This window comes from Oncorhynchus mykiss, chromosome 18 (genome assembly GCF_057628025.1).
Source record: "Oncorhynchus mykiss isolate SJ-2025 chromosome 18, ASM5762802v1, whole genome shotgun sequence".
Taxonomy (NCBI): domain Eukaryota; kingdom Metazoa; phylum Chordata; class Actinopteri; order Salmoniformes; family Salmonidae; genus Oncorhynchus; species Oncorhynchus mykiss.
The window spans coordinates 25,678,259-25,690,454 of record NC_143039.1 but is presented as its reverse complement, the minus strand read 5'-3'; the positions used below and the strand labels follow the sequence as shown (position 1 = coordinate 25,690,454).

Below are 12,196 nucleotides of genomic sequence, written 5' to 3'. Positions count from 1 at the left end.
TAGGACTGTGTGTGTGTGGGTGGGTGGGTGTGTGTGTGTGTTCCCACCTTCTTGTAGTCCTGCAGGACAGTGTGTATGTCTTTGAGTTCAGGGTGGTCTGGCAGGAAGTAGATTTCATGAAGATAGTCCTGCACCTCTTCCCTGTAGGACACAGACAGAGATTGTCACCTGTGTGTGTGGGTGGTGTGTGGGTGGTGTGTGTGTGTGTCCAGTTACCTGTTGTCCAGTATGAGGTAGTGTATTATAGCAGCAGTCTCTCTGGGCTGGAGTGGTATCAGCGGAAGAAGCGCCACGATCACATGACTGAGCAACGGCCCCAGGTGGGCGGGCTCTACTGTACGCACAAAACACTCCCACGTCCTGTCCACACAGGAAACAATAAGTTATAACCAGGAAGAAGGAAGCAAGCAAACTGAATTAGTGTGTGTGTGTGTGTGTACGTGTGTTAGCACTATGTGTACTGACTGGCAGCAGAGCAGAGGGAAGTCTTGTCTGTATCGTAGTCCAGTCCGTAGTGTGGTCATCATCTTGACTCGGACTGAGCTGGTGTGTTTGGAGCCCATCATCTTCATCAGGGCCATCAGGCTGGTCAGGGCCATCTTCTTACCGTCCTTCTCCCCAGCACTGGAGCTCAGCAGCTGCATGTTGAAGAAGGCCAGGATGCCCAGCAGCTTGGGCTGGAGGTAATCAGCCTGGGGGAGAGAGAGAGAGATTTAAAGTAAAGAGGAAGACTCGCCACTGCTAAAGGACTGATGCATCTCCTAGAAACTAATCAGAAAAGCAATGATGTCATCAGTGTGATGTCATTACCATGTGTTCCGGGGTGGTGATGTCACGGGGTCCCTGGTACGGGTCGTCATTGGAGGCAAATGAGGCCAGGATGGCCAGACCATTAAACACCTACACACACAGTCAAACCATTAAACACCTACACACAAACACACAGACCATTAAACACCTACACACACACACAGTCAAACCATTAAACACCTACACACAAACACACACAGTCAAACCATTAAACACCTACACACAAACACACACAGTCAGACCATTAAACACAAACAGTCAAACCATTAAACACCTACACACAAACACACACAGTCAGACCATTAAACACAAACAGTCAAACCATTAAACACCTACACAAACACACACAGTCAAACCATTAAACACAAACAGTCAAACCATTAAACACCTACACACAAACACAGTCAGACCATTAAACACCTACACACAAACACACACAGTCAGACCATTAAACACCTACACACAAACACACAGTCAGACCATTAAACACCTACACACAAACACACACAGTCAGACCATTAAACACCTACACACAAACACACAGTCAGACCATTAAACACCTACACAAACACACACAGTCAGACCATTAAACACCTACACACAAACACACAGTCAGACCATTAAACACCTACACACAAACACACACAGTCAGACCATTAAACACCTACACACAAACACACACAGTCAGACCATTAAACACCTACACACAAACACACAGTCAGACCATTAAACACCTACACACAAACACACAGTCAAACCATTAAACACCTACACACAAACAGTCAAACCATTAAACATCTACACACAAACACACACAGTCAGACCATTAAACACCTACACACAAACACACACAGTCAAACCATTAAACACCTACACACAAACACACACAGTCAGACCATTAAACACCTACACACAAACACACACAGTCAAACCATTAAACACCTACACACAAACACACACAGTCAGACCATTAAACACCTACACACAAACACACACAGTCAAACCATTAAACATCTACACACAAACACACACAGTCAGACCATTAAACACCTACACACAAACACACAGTCAAACCATTAAACATCTACACACAAACACACAGTCAGACCATTAAACACCTACACACAAACACACACAGTCAAACCATTAAACACCTACACAAACACACACAGTCAAACCATTAAACACCTACACACAAACACACACAGTCAAACCATTAAACACCTACACACAAACACACACAGTCAAACCATTAAACACCTACACACAAACACACACAGTCAAACCATTAAACACCTACACACAAACAGTCAAACCATTAAACATCTACACACAAACAGTCAAACCATTAAACACCTACACACAAACAGTCAAACCATTAAACACCTACACACACAGTCAAACCATTTAACACCTACACACAAACACACACAGTCAGACCATTAAACACCTACACACAAACACACACAGTCAGACCATTAAACACCTACACACAAACACACACAGTCAGACCATTAAACACCTACACACAAACACACACAGTCAGACCATTAAACACCTACACAGACAACGCAATAAGCCACACAAGGCCATGATGACATGAAGTGAACATATTCCAGCTAAAGGATGTTGGACACAAAGCAATGCCCCAGTGTGTGTACTTGTTGGTAGTGTTCTCCCAAGCGTAGCAGCAGCTCGTTGTGCAGGCCCTGGAAGTCCTGCCTCAGCAGAGAGCCCAGCTCTATCTCCGTCTCTCTCTGGAGGTAGTGGAAGGCTCTCTCCAGCTCCTCCTTAGTGCAGGAACACACCAGGTGGCTGAAGATGTACTTAAAGTTGTTGATCAGGATCTCGCGCCGGTTTGCTTTCATCTCATTGGCCAGCGTCCTGATGAGGGCGGAGCCTGTGGTGCTGGCCTTCGCGGCCAGATAGGGGAGGAGCACCTGGAGAGTCCTCTGCAAACACACACACCACACACACACACTGTATACACACACATTTCAATTGGTCCAAATTAAATCCTTGCTGATTTCAATATCAAGTTCTAGATTATAATAAACAAACTGACATTTGTTTGTGTTTTTCACAATTCCTGACATTTAATCCTAGTAAAAATTCCTAGTCTTAAGTCATTTAGGATGACCACTTCATTTTAATGTGAAATGTCAGAATAATAGTTGAGAGAACGATTTGTCAGCTTTTCTTTCATCCCATTCCCAGTGGGTCATAAGTTTACATACACTCAATTAGTATTTGGTAACATTGCCTTTAAATTGTTTAACTTGGGTCAAACGTTTCAGGTAGCCTTCCACAAGCTTCCCACAATAAGTTGGGTGAATTTTGGCCAATTCCTCCTGACAGAGCTGGTGTAACTGAGTCAGGTTTATAGGCCTCCCTGATCGCACACGCTTTTTCAGTTCTGCCCACACAATTCTATAGGATTGAGGTCAGGGCTTTGTGATGGCCACTCCAATACCATGACTTTGTTGTCCTTAAGCCATTTTTCCACAACTTTGGAAGTATGCTTGGGGTCATTGTCCATTTGGAAGACCCATTTGCGACCAAGCTTTCACTTCCTGACGGATGTCTTGAGATGTTGCTTCAATATAGCCACATAATTTTCCTGCTCATGATGCCATCTATTTTGTGAAGTGCACCAGTCCCTCCTGCAGCAAAGTACCCCCACAACATGATGCTGCCACCCCCGTGCTTCATGGTTGGGATGGTGTTCTTCGGCTTGCAAGCCTCCCCTTTTTCCTCCAAACATAACGATGGTCATTATGGCCAAACAGTTCTATTTGTGTTTCATCAGACCAGAGGACATTTCTCCAAAAAGCATGATATTTGTCCCCAAGTGCAGTTGCAAACAGTAGTCTGGCTTTTTTATGGCGGCTCTGGAGCAGTTGCTTCTTCCTTGCTGAGCAGCCTTACAGGTTATGTCGATATAGGACTCGTTTTACTGTGGATACAGATACTTTTGCACCTGTTTCCTCCAGCATCTCCACAAGGTCCTTTGCTGTTGTTCTGGGATTGATTTGCACTTTTCGCACCAAAGTACATTCATCTCTAAGAGACAGAACGCGTCTCCTTCCTGAGTGGTATGATGGCTGCGTGGTCCCATGGTGTTTATACTGGCATACTATTGATTCTACAGATGAACGTGGTACCTTCAGGCGTTTGGAAATGGTCTACAATTGTTTTCTGAGGTCTTGGCTGTTTTCTTTGGATTTTCCCATGATGTCAAGCAAAGAGGCACTGAGTTTGAAGGTAGGCCTTGAAATACATCCACAGGTACACCTCCAATTGACTCAAATTATGTCAATTAGCCTATTAGAAGCTTCTAAAGCAATGACATAATTTTCTGGAATTTTCCAAGTTGTTTAAGGGCACAGTCAACTTAGTGTATGTAAACTTCTGACCCACTGGAATTGTGATACAGTGAATTATAAGTGAAATAATCTGTCTGTAATTGTTGTCATGCACCAAGTCGATGTCCTAACCGACATGCCAAAACTGTAGTTTGTTAACAAGAAATTTGTGGAGTGGTTGAAACATTAGTCTTAATGATTCCAACCTAAGTGTGTGTAAACTTCCGACTTCAACTGTATATATGTGTGTGTGTGTACATACCGTGAGGAAGCGCTGCAGGTCAGGGAAGTCAAAGGCGTGGGCGACCTGAGACAGGATGTCCAGAGCTACTTCTCTCTGATTGGCTAGCTGGCTACCTTGCTCTGGCGTGCTCCGCAGGGAGCCGACGTGACGCGAGTGGAGAGACTCCACCAGGAACTAAACACACACACCAACACTGGTACAACCAGGTACAAGCAGGCAGTTGTGATTATATACAAGTGTGTGTGTGTTGGCAGACAGGGTTACCTGGCAGACAGGGTTCTTGTACTGACTGAACAGTGTCTGTAGTTTGAGTCCTCTAGCTGTGGCCAGGGCAGTGATCTGTGTGTAGGCTGAGACAGAGACAGGAGAGGACTTGGACAGGAGACAGTGAAGTAACCTCAGGAGAGAGAACGACACCAAGCTACCCTTAGCAGCCCTGGGGGAGAGAGAGAGAGAGGGAGGGAGAGACAGAGAGAAAGATTGTTAGAACTGTCACCAAGGTCTAATTCATCTCCATCACATATTTTTCAACAAGACATAAAGTGTTTTCTGATGTGTGTGTTACCTGCCAATCTCTCCAGTGGTCAGTATGAGCGTGCTGCGTAGCTCGTCGTCTCTGTTGAGTTTAGCCTTACTGAACGCCTCCTTCACACGAGACACCAGCAGCTCCTTGACTGGATCCTGGTCAGGTTCGGAGGTGGGCTCCGCCAGCAGAAAGCGAACTGATTGGCTGAAGAGTGTTCTGACTGACGGGTCTGGGTCTTCTATTAGGCCAATCAGATCTCTCAGAATGGCCAGAGAGTCACTGTCTCCGCCTCCAAGGTTGACATGCTGGCAGAGGTGCGGCAGAGCATCTAGGAACGCTAAGACACACACACACACACGTAAGATCTCACACACTCATTTCGTCAACATTAAAACAAGAACACACACACACCTCTTTTGGCAACACTGCTGCTACTCGGTCGTAGCAGAGGTAGGACAGGCTTGATGACGGATGCTCCAATGGGAGTGCCCTTCCCAGCATGCTCAGCTGCAAGGCCGAGGCGGGAGCAAAGGATCATGGGTAATGGGAGGGGCTCCTTGTGATTGACATTTAATTTGGAGCTCCCCGATAGGACGCAGGTCAGGTGACCAGAAATACCAGCTAGCTCCGCCCTCACCTGCTCTGAGCTGTCCTCCAGGACACTCCTACACAGACAGAAACACTGTTAGCATACCCTTGGCACAGTGATGGAAACGCTGAAAGTATGTCAGTGTGCAAGGTGGTGTGTGTCAGGTTGTGGTGTGTGTACTTACATTAAGGTGGTGTGTGTCAAGTTGTGGTGTGTGTACTTACATTAACGTGGTGTGTGTCAGGTTGTGGTGTGTTTGTCCCACATGGTGCAGTAGTAGAGGAAAGCTCCTGACAGCGCTGGCCCTGACCACCTCATGGGGACTCTCCAGGGCCTGGGAACACACAGACACACGCCACGACACACACACATCCTCACGCAGCAGAGACAGCAGCAACACACACTCCGCCTGGACCTGGGGGGCTGCAGAGACAGAGATGTTATATTCACACACACACACACACACACACACACACACACACACACACACACACACACTAACTCACAGTAGCAGGGAGACATTCTCTTAGCCAAGTCGGGGAGGCTGGGGGGGAATCCTGCCATCTGATAGGCTGGGACAGACGACAGCTCACACACCCATGGCACGGACAGCAACGCGCACACACTATTCTGGAGACCACTGTCCTCAGCCGGGCTACTCACTACGCACAGACACGGAGGCAAGAACGACATTTTACATGACAACAATTTATATGTGTATGTGTGTGTGTGCGTGTGTGTTTTCTTACTTGTCAGGTAGATGATGGAGTCCAGTATTCTGACAGCCACCTGGATGGCAGACCGTATATGGGCGTGGTCGGCGGTAGACTTAGCCCCACCCAGTAGTGATTGACAGGTTTCCAAAGCCCTGCCCAGAGTGGAGGCAGACAGCCACAGCAGAGAGGAGGAACTGGAGGAGAGAAAGAGAGATGGAAAGATCTGTGTGAGAGATAATGTGGGGTGTGTGATATCTGGTGTGTGTTGGTGTGTGTATGTTACCTTCTGGGTGTGTGTGTGATATACCTGGTGTGTGTGGAACAGAGGCCAGCCAGGTGCAGGATGAGAGAGAGTCCCTCCAGAGCTCTCAGTGTCATCTGAGGGTCAGCATCAGGCTCAGGGGTCGTCGGGTCAAGGTCACAGTTCACCAGAGAAGCCAGAAGGTCATCCAGCCTGCTGCTCACTGCCGCCCACACCTCACTACGCACACGCATGTCCACCTCCCTACACACACACATAAATAAAGATAAAGATGGTAACACGTTGATATGGACAGTAGGGTTTAGAGTGATCTAGAGAGTAGAGATCAGATGTGACTCACATCGGGGGGGTTTCGGGGGTCTTGCTGGCCAGGGGGGTGATGGGTAGACAGGGTCGCTTAGCAGCCGTTTCTCCATCCTCCCTCTCTTGCATCACCACGGCAACCTCAGCCTTCAGGGCAGTGTAAAGAAACCCATGCACACACTGACACACACACACACACAGTGTAAGTTGATTTTACACAAATATTCAAACCAAATGCAATTGGTTGATAAATGAAGGCCAGTGTGTGTGTGTGTGTGTGATACAGGTGGAAAGGGGACTCTAGATGGATAAAACCCGTTTCAGCATGGTCATTGCCAGTGAGGGGTTCCACCATTTTAAAATAGTCAACTGGGTGGAGACTACAATGGGTTGGGAGCGATCAGTCAGCGATCAGTCAACGATCAAAGCATTGTCTTCTTTTTCAAATTGGGTTGCCTATGGTTTATAAAATATCACCGTCTAGTGGCCACAATAAATTAATGACACACAAGATTTGGTTCAGGACTCCAGCACTGCAGGTGGTGGTAAATCATTAACATTAGCTTTACGCTTTTTTTTACACAAAAGAAGAAGAAAATTGACCACTTTAAAATAGAGATTGATTCACTTGCGCAGGCCATGCTGAGAAAAACTTAATAATTGCAGATACAAAGATGAGTCCTCTTTCTACCTCTATGGTGTGTGCGTACCTCAGACTGTTTCTCCATCCCGATGGAGTGTGTGAGGTTTCTGCAGACATCAGTGACTCTCTGTCTCCGTAGCGACGAGGCGCTCTCGTATCCCGGTGGAACGGACAACAGGAAGTTAAAGACAAAGCTCAGAGATTGGCTAACCTCTAATTCCAGAACTAAACCCGCCCCTGCCAGAACACACACACGTTCCAACAGCTGGGCCAGGTGGGTACGCTCAAAACGTGTGTGTGTGTGAGCAGGTGTGTGCGCAGATCCAAACACACACTGGGTCAGCTTCAGCAGCTCTCCCCCATATGTCTCTGGCTCAGGTGTGTGTGTGTCCAGCAGCATCAGGTACGCTGTAAAAAACTCCTGACTCCGCCTCTCCGGGAACCCACCAATCTCTGCCAACCGCCTCAGCATCACCATAGCAACCTTCCTTAACCGAGCACTCCCATAGGCCAAGACCAAACATCCCGCCTCCCAAGCCACCCCCATCTCCCTGCGGCTGGCCAATCCCCTGAGGGCATCGGTCAGAACGTTCACTGTCACTGCAACCAGGGTTTCCAAGGAGGCAGGCGAGGGGAGGAGGAGGGGTGAGGGGGTGAGATAAGGGGTGAGAGAGACAGAGAAAGACGGCAGGGTTACCGGCCACAAGGTGTGTGTGTTTGTAGAGCGTGTATGTGTTCCTGGGGTGTGTGAGTGTGTGTGTGTGTAGAGCAGATTGCTGAGGTCCTGGGCCAATCCAAGCATCTCTTTGGCGATGACGTTGAAGGTGATTGGTGCTCGCGGTCTGAGTGCGTGCAGTAGGGAGCAGAGCACGGCCGAGACACGCCCATGGATGACGTCACAGCTTGGAGACGCGGCGACCCGCAGCAACCTGCCGACAACCCACCTACTGAACTCTAGCGAGAGAGACAGAGCGGGAGAATAAGGGAGCGGGAGAATAAGGGAGAGTTGAGTAAGGAGGAGAGGACAGTTTAAACCACAAGTGTGTGTGTGCGTTCTTACCGGTGCTGCTCTGCTGCGTGTCTGTGAAGTGGGCCAGCTGACAGGCAGGGTTGACAAACATCAGAGAGGAAGACTTTATAATGTGCTGAACAAAGTCCAACAGCATCACACACGCTGGCTCTGAACTGGACCTCTTAGACAGCTCCAACGCAACTGAAACAGACACAAAGTCAATACACTGGGCGAGGAGAAACAGCGACAGAGCGAGAAACAGCGACTCACCGACATCTACGTCTGTCAGTATTCGGTCAATGAACTGACAGAGAATCTGACGAGGCTTCTGAACCACCTTGTTGTATTCCTCTGCGGTGGCACTGGAAGTGTAGAAAATGGTCAAACCTTCAATGTGTCTGATATGCATGACTGATTCTACTGCATTGACAAGTTGTTACAGCAATGTAGTTAGCTAGCTACAGTAGCTAGCGAAGTGTACTATTAACAAGCTACCGAGCTAGTTAGCATTATTGACGTTTATCAAGTCACACTGTTCAATTATTATATTAAACAGCAATATGCCGAGCAGTTAGAAAACTTTACTAAGTTAACCAGCATTAGCTAGCATGTTAGCTACCTACAGTAGCTAAACAATAACAATGTCCTGCGTAAAAACAGCGGAGTCTCACCTCGCTAGCTCCTGCAGTGCAGGTATCATAGCGGACATCTCCAAGCCTTCCATCTTTAGACCAGGGACTGTGAACAGTCCACAAAACGCTCTATTTAAAAACAGCTGGCTAAATTGTACACTGCTATGAGAAAAACGACAACATTTCGGCCCTCATGTCTTCCTCAAAGGAGCCGTTTGAAAACTTTCGCTCCAAAGTGACGTTTGGCTATGGCAACTGTAGAGGTCCAGTCTTGATTCGGACAAGTTACAAACGCAAACTGCTCTCCCTTGAGGAAACTGTAGCAGAGACGATGGAAAACTCAACAGATTTACAGAATTTAGAACTCAATAATTTAACAGGATCTCTTTGGGAAAAATCCTAAAATATTTGCATGATACTGTTATTGTCCAGCATTACCTATTGAATATGATGATCACATTGGCCTTTTTCTACTCTGCAATTTTTTTATATATATTTTTTAACCTTTATTGCAATATAACTGTGTATGTCTGTCTACTTCTGCAGGTGGGTCTGAGATTGAGAATCTGGACTACTAGCCTGAGTTTGTAGGTGTAGGTGTCTTGTGATTATACAGTACCAGTCAAAAGTTTGGACACACCTACTCATTCTTTCTTTTTACTATTTTCTACATTGTACAATAGTACTGAAGACATCAAAACTATGAAATAACACATATGGAATCATGTAGTAACCAAAAAAGTGTTGGTACAAATGTAAATATGTTATATTTCAGATTCTTCAAAGTAGCCACCCATACAAAATGGCGCCGACAGAGATGGTCGCCTGACTTCAGGTCCTTAGGAAACTATGCAGTAATTCGTTTTTTTAATGTATTATTTCTTACATTGTTAGCCCAGAAAATCTCAAGTGTTATTACCTACAGCCGGGAAGAACTATTGGATATAAATGCGACGTCAACTTACCAACATTACGACCAATAATACGACTTTCCCGAAGCGGATCCTTTGTTCGGACCTCCACCCTGGACATGGGATCTAATCCCAGAGGCTGATCCAAAACAACGCTGGAGAGGCAGACGGAGTGGCCTACTGGTCAGACATAGAAAGCTAATCTGAGAACAAGGTTCCTAAATTCTATCAGCATATCGAATGCACGACACGAGCTGGTAGCTTTCTGGACCATTGCTACGAAGTTCTGCGATGCATACAAAGCCCTACCCCGCCATCCCTTCGGCAAATCTGACCATGACTCCATTTTGTTGCTCCCAGCCTATAGACAGAAACTAAAACAGGAAACGCCTGTGCTCAGGTCTATCCAACGCTGGTCTGACAATCGGATTCCACACTTCAGGATTGCTTCGATCACGTGGACTGGGATATGTTCTGGATAGCCTCAGATAATAACATTGATGTATACTCTGACTTGGTGAGCACGTTTATTAGCAAGTGCATCGGTGATGATGTACCCACTGTGACTATTACAATCTTCCCTAACTAGAAACAGTGGATTGATGCCAGCATTCACGCAAAACTGAAAGTGCGAACCACTGCTTTTAATCATGGGAAGGCAACTGGAAACATGATCGAATACAAACATTGTAGCTATTCCCTCCGCAAGGCAATCAAACAAGCAAAGCGCCAGTATAGAGACAAAGTAGAGTGACAATTCAATGGCTCAAACACGAGACGCATGTGGCAGGATCTACAGTCAATCACGGATTACAAAAAGAAAACCAGCCCCGTCACGGACATCAATGTCTTGATCCCAGACAAATTAAACAACTTCTTTGCTCGCTTTGAGGACAATACAATGCCACTGACACAGCCCACTACCAAAGCCTGTGGGCTCTCCTTCTCCCTGGCCAACGTGAGTAAAACATTTAAACGTGTTAACCCTCGCAAGGCTGACGGCCCCGACAGCATCCCTAGCCGCGTCCTCAGTGTATGCGCAGACCAGCTGGCTGGTGTGTTTACGGACATATTCAATTCATCCCGATCTCAGTCTGCTGTGCACACATACTTCATGATGGCCACCATTATTCCTGTTCCCAAGAAAGCTAAGGTAACTGAACTAAATGACTATCACCCCGTAGCACTCACCTCTGTCATCATGAAGTGCTTTGAGAGACTAGTCAAGGATGGTATCACCGCCACCCTACCTGATACCCTAGAACCACTCCAATTGTCTTACCGCCCCAATAGGTCCACAGACGACACAATCGCCATCACACTGCACACTGCCATCTGGACAAGAGGAATACCTACATAAGAATGCTGTTCATTGACTACAGCTCGGCATTTAACACTATAGTACCCTTCAAACTCATCATTAAGCTGGAGACCCCGGGTCTCGACCCCGCCCTGTGCAACCGGGTCCTGGACTTTCTGATGGTCCACCCCCAGGTGGTGAGGGTAGGAAACAACCTCTCCACCCCACTGATCCTCAACACTGGGGCCCCACAAGGGTGCGTTCTCAGCCCTCTCCTGTACTCCCTGTTCACCCTTGGCTGCGTGGCCATGCACACCTCCAACTCAATCATCAAGTTTGCAGGCACACTTAACCAGCATGGCTACCACAGCAGTCTATAGCAATACATCAGCCTATCTGGTTTGTGCTTAGTGGGACTATGTTTTTCAAACGGACAATGGCCCAACACACCTCCAGGCTGTGTAAGGGCTATTTGACTAAGAAGGATAGTGATTGAGTGCTGTATCAGATGACCTGGCCTCCACAATCTCCCAACCTCAACCCAATTGAGATGGTAAGGAATGAGTTGGGCCGCAGAGTGAAGGAAAAGCAGCCAACAAGTGCTCAGCATATGTGGGATCTCCTTCAAGACGGTTGGAAAAGTATTCCAGGTGAAGCTGTTTGAGAGAATGCCAAGAGTGTGCAAAGCAGTCATCAAGGCAAAGGGTGGCTACTTTGAAGAATCTCAAATATAAAATTTGTTTAACACCTTTTTGGTTACTACATGATTGCATATGTGTTATTTCATAGTTTTGATGTCTTCACTATTCTACAATGTAGAAAATAGTAAAAATAAAGAAAAACCATTGAATGAGTAGGTGTGTCCAAACTTTTTGACTGGTTC

General features: G+C 46.7%; 1 protein-coding gene across 3 annotated transcripts in view; it reads right to left on the bottom strand.

Moving 5' to 3' along the window:
• Nucleotides 1-9,453, bottom strand: part of atr (ATR checkpoint kinase) — a 41,740-nt gene extending 32,287 nt beyond the window's left edge. For 2 of the 3 annotated variants that reach the window (XR_016488347.1, XM_036952110.2), the window contains exons 1-18: nucleotides 9,142-9,453; nucleotides 8,741-8,832; nucleotides 8,519-8,671; nucleotides 7,526-8,412; nucleotides 6,853-6,995; nucleotides 6,558-6,755; nucleotides 6,284-6,444; nucleotides 6,041-6,196; nucleotides 5,759-5,957; nucleotides 5,357-5,610; nucleotides 4,985-5,282; nucleotides 4,684-4,855; nucleotides 4,438-4,593; nucleotides 2,472-2,762; nucleotides 811-900; nucleotides 466-692; nucleotides 217-360; nucleotides 48-141 (exon numbers count right to left, since the gene is read on the bottom strand). Coding sequence is in view for 2 of the 3 variants with exons in the window: in XM_036952110.2 (XP_036808005.2) it covers nucleotides 48-141; nucleotides 217-360; nucleotides 466-692; nucleotides 811-900; nucleotides 2,472-2,762; nucleotides 4,438-4,593; nucleotides 4,684-4,855; nucleotides 4,985-5,282; nucleotides 5,357-5,610; nucleotides 5,759-5,957; nucleotides 6,041-6,196; nucleotides 6,284-6,444; nucleotides 6,558-6,755; nucleotides 6,853-6,995; nucleotides 7,526-8,412; nucleotides 8,519-8,671; nucleotides 8,741-8,832; nucleotides 9,142-9,194 (3,768 nt within the window). In the remaining variant the exon portion in view is untranslated. The remainder of the gene's footprint in view (nucleotides 1-47; nucleotides 142-216; nucleotides 361-465; nucleotides 693-810; nucleotides 901-2,471; nucleotides 2,763-4,437; nucleotides 4,594-4,683; nucleotides 4,856-4,984; nucleotides 5,283-5,356; nucleotides 5,611-5,758; nucleotides 5,958-6,040; nucleotides 6,197-6,283; nucleotides 6,445-6,557; nucleotides 6,756-6,852; nucleotides 6,996-7,525; nucleotides 8,413-8,518; nucleotides 8,672-8,740; nucleotides 8,833-9,141) is intronic. The other variant, XM_036952112.2, reaches the window with a different exon arrangement.
• Nucleotides 9,454-12,196: the final 2,743 nt, after the last annotated feature.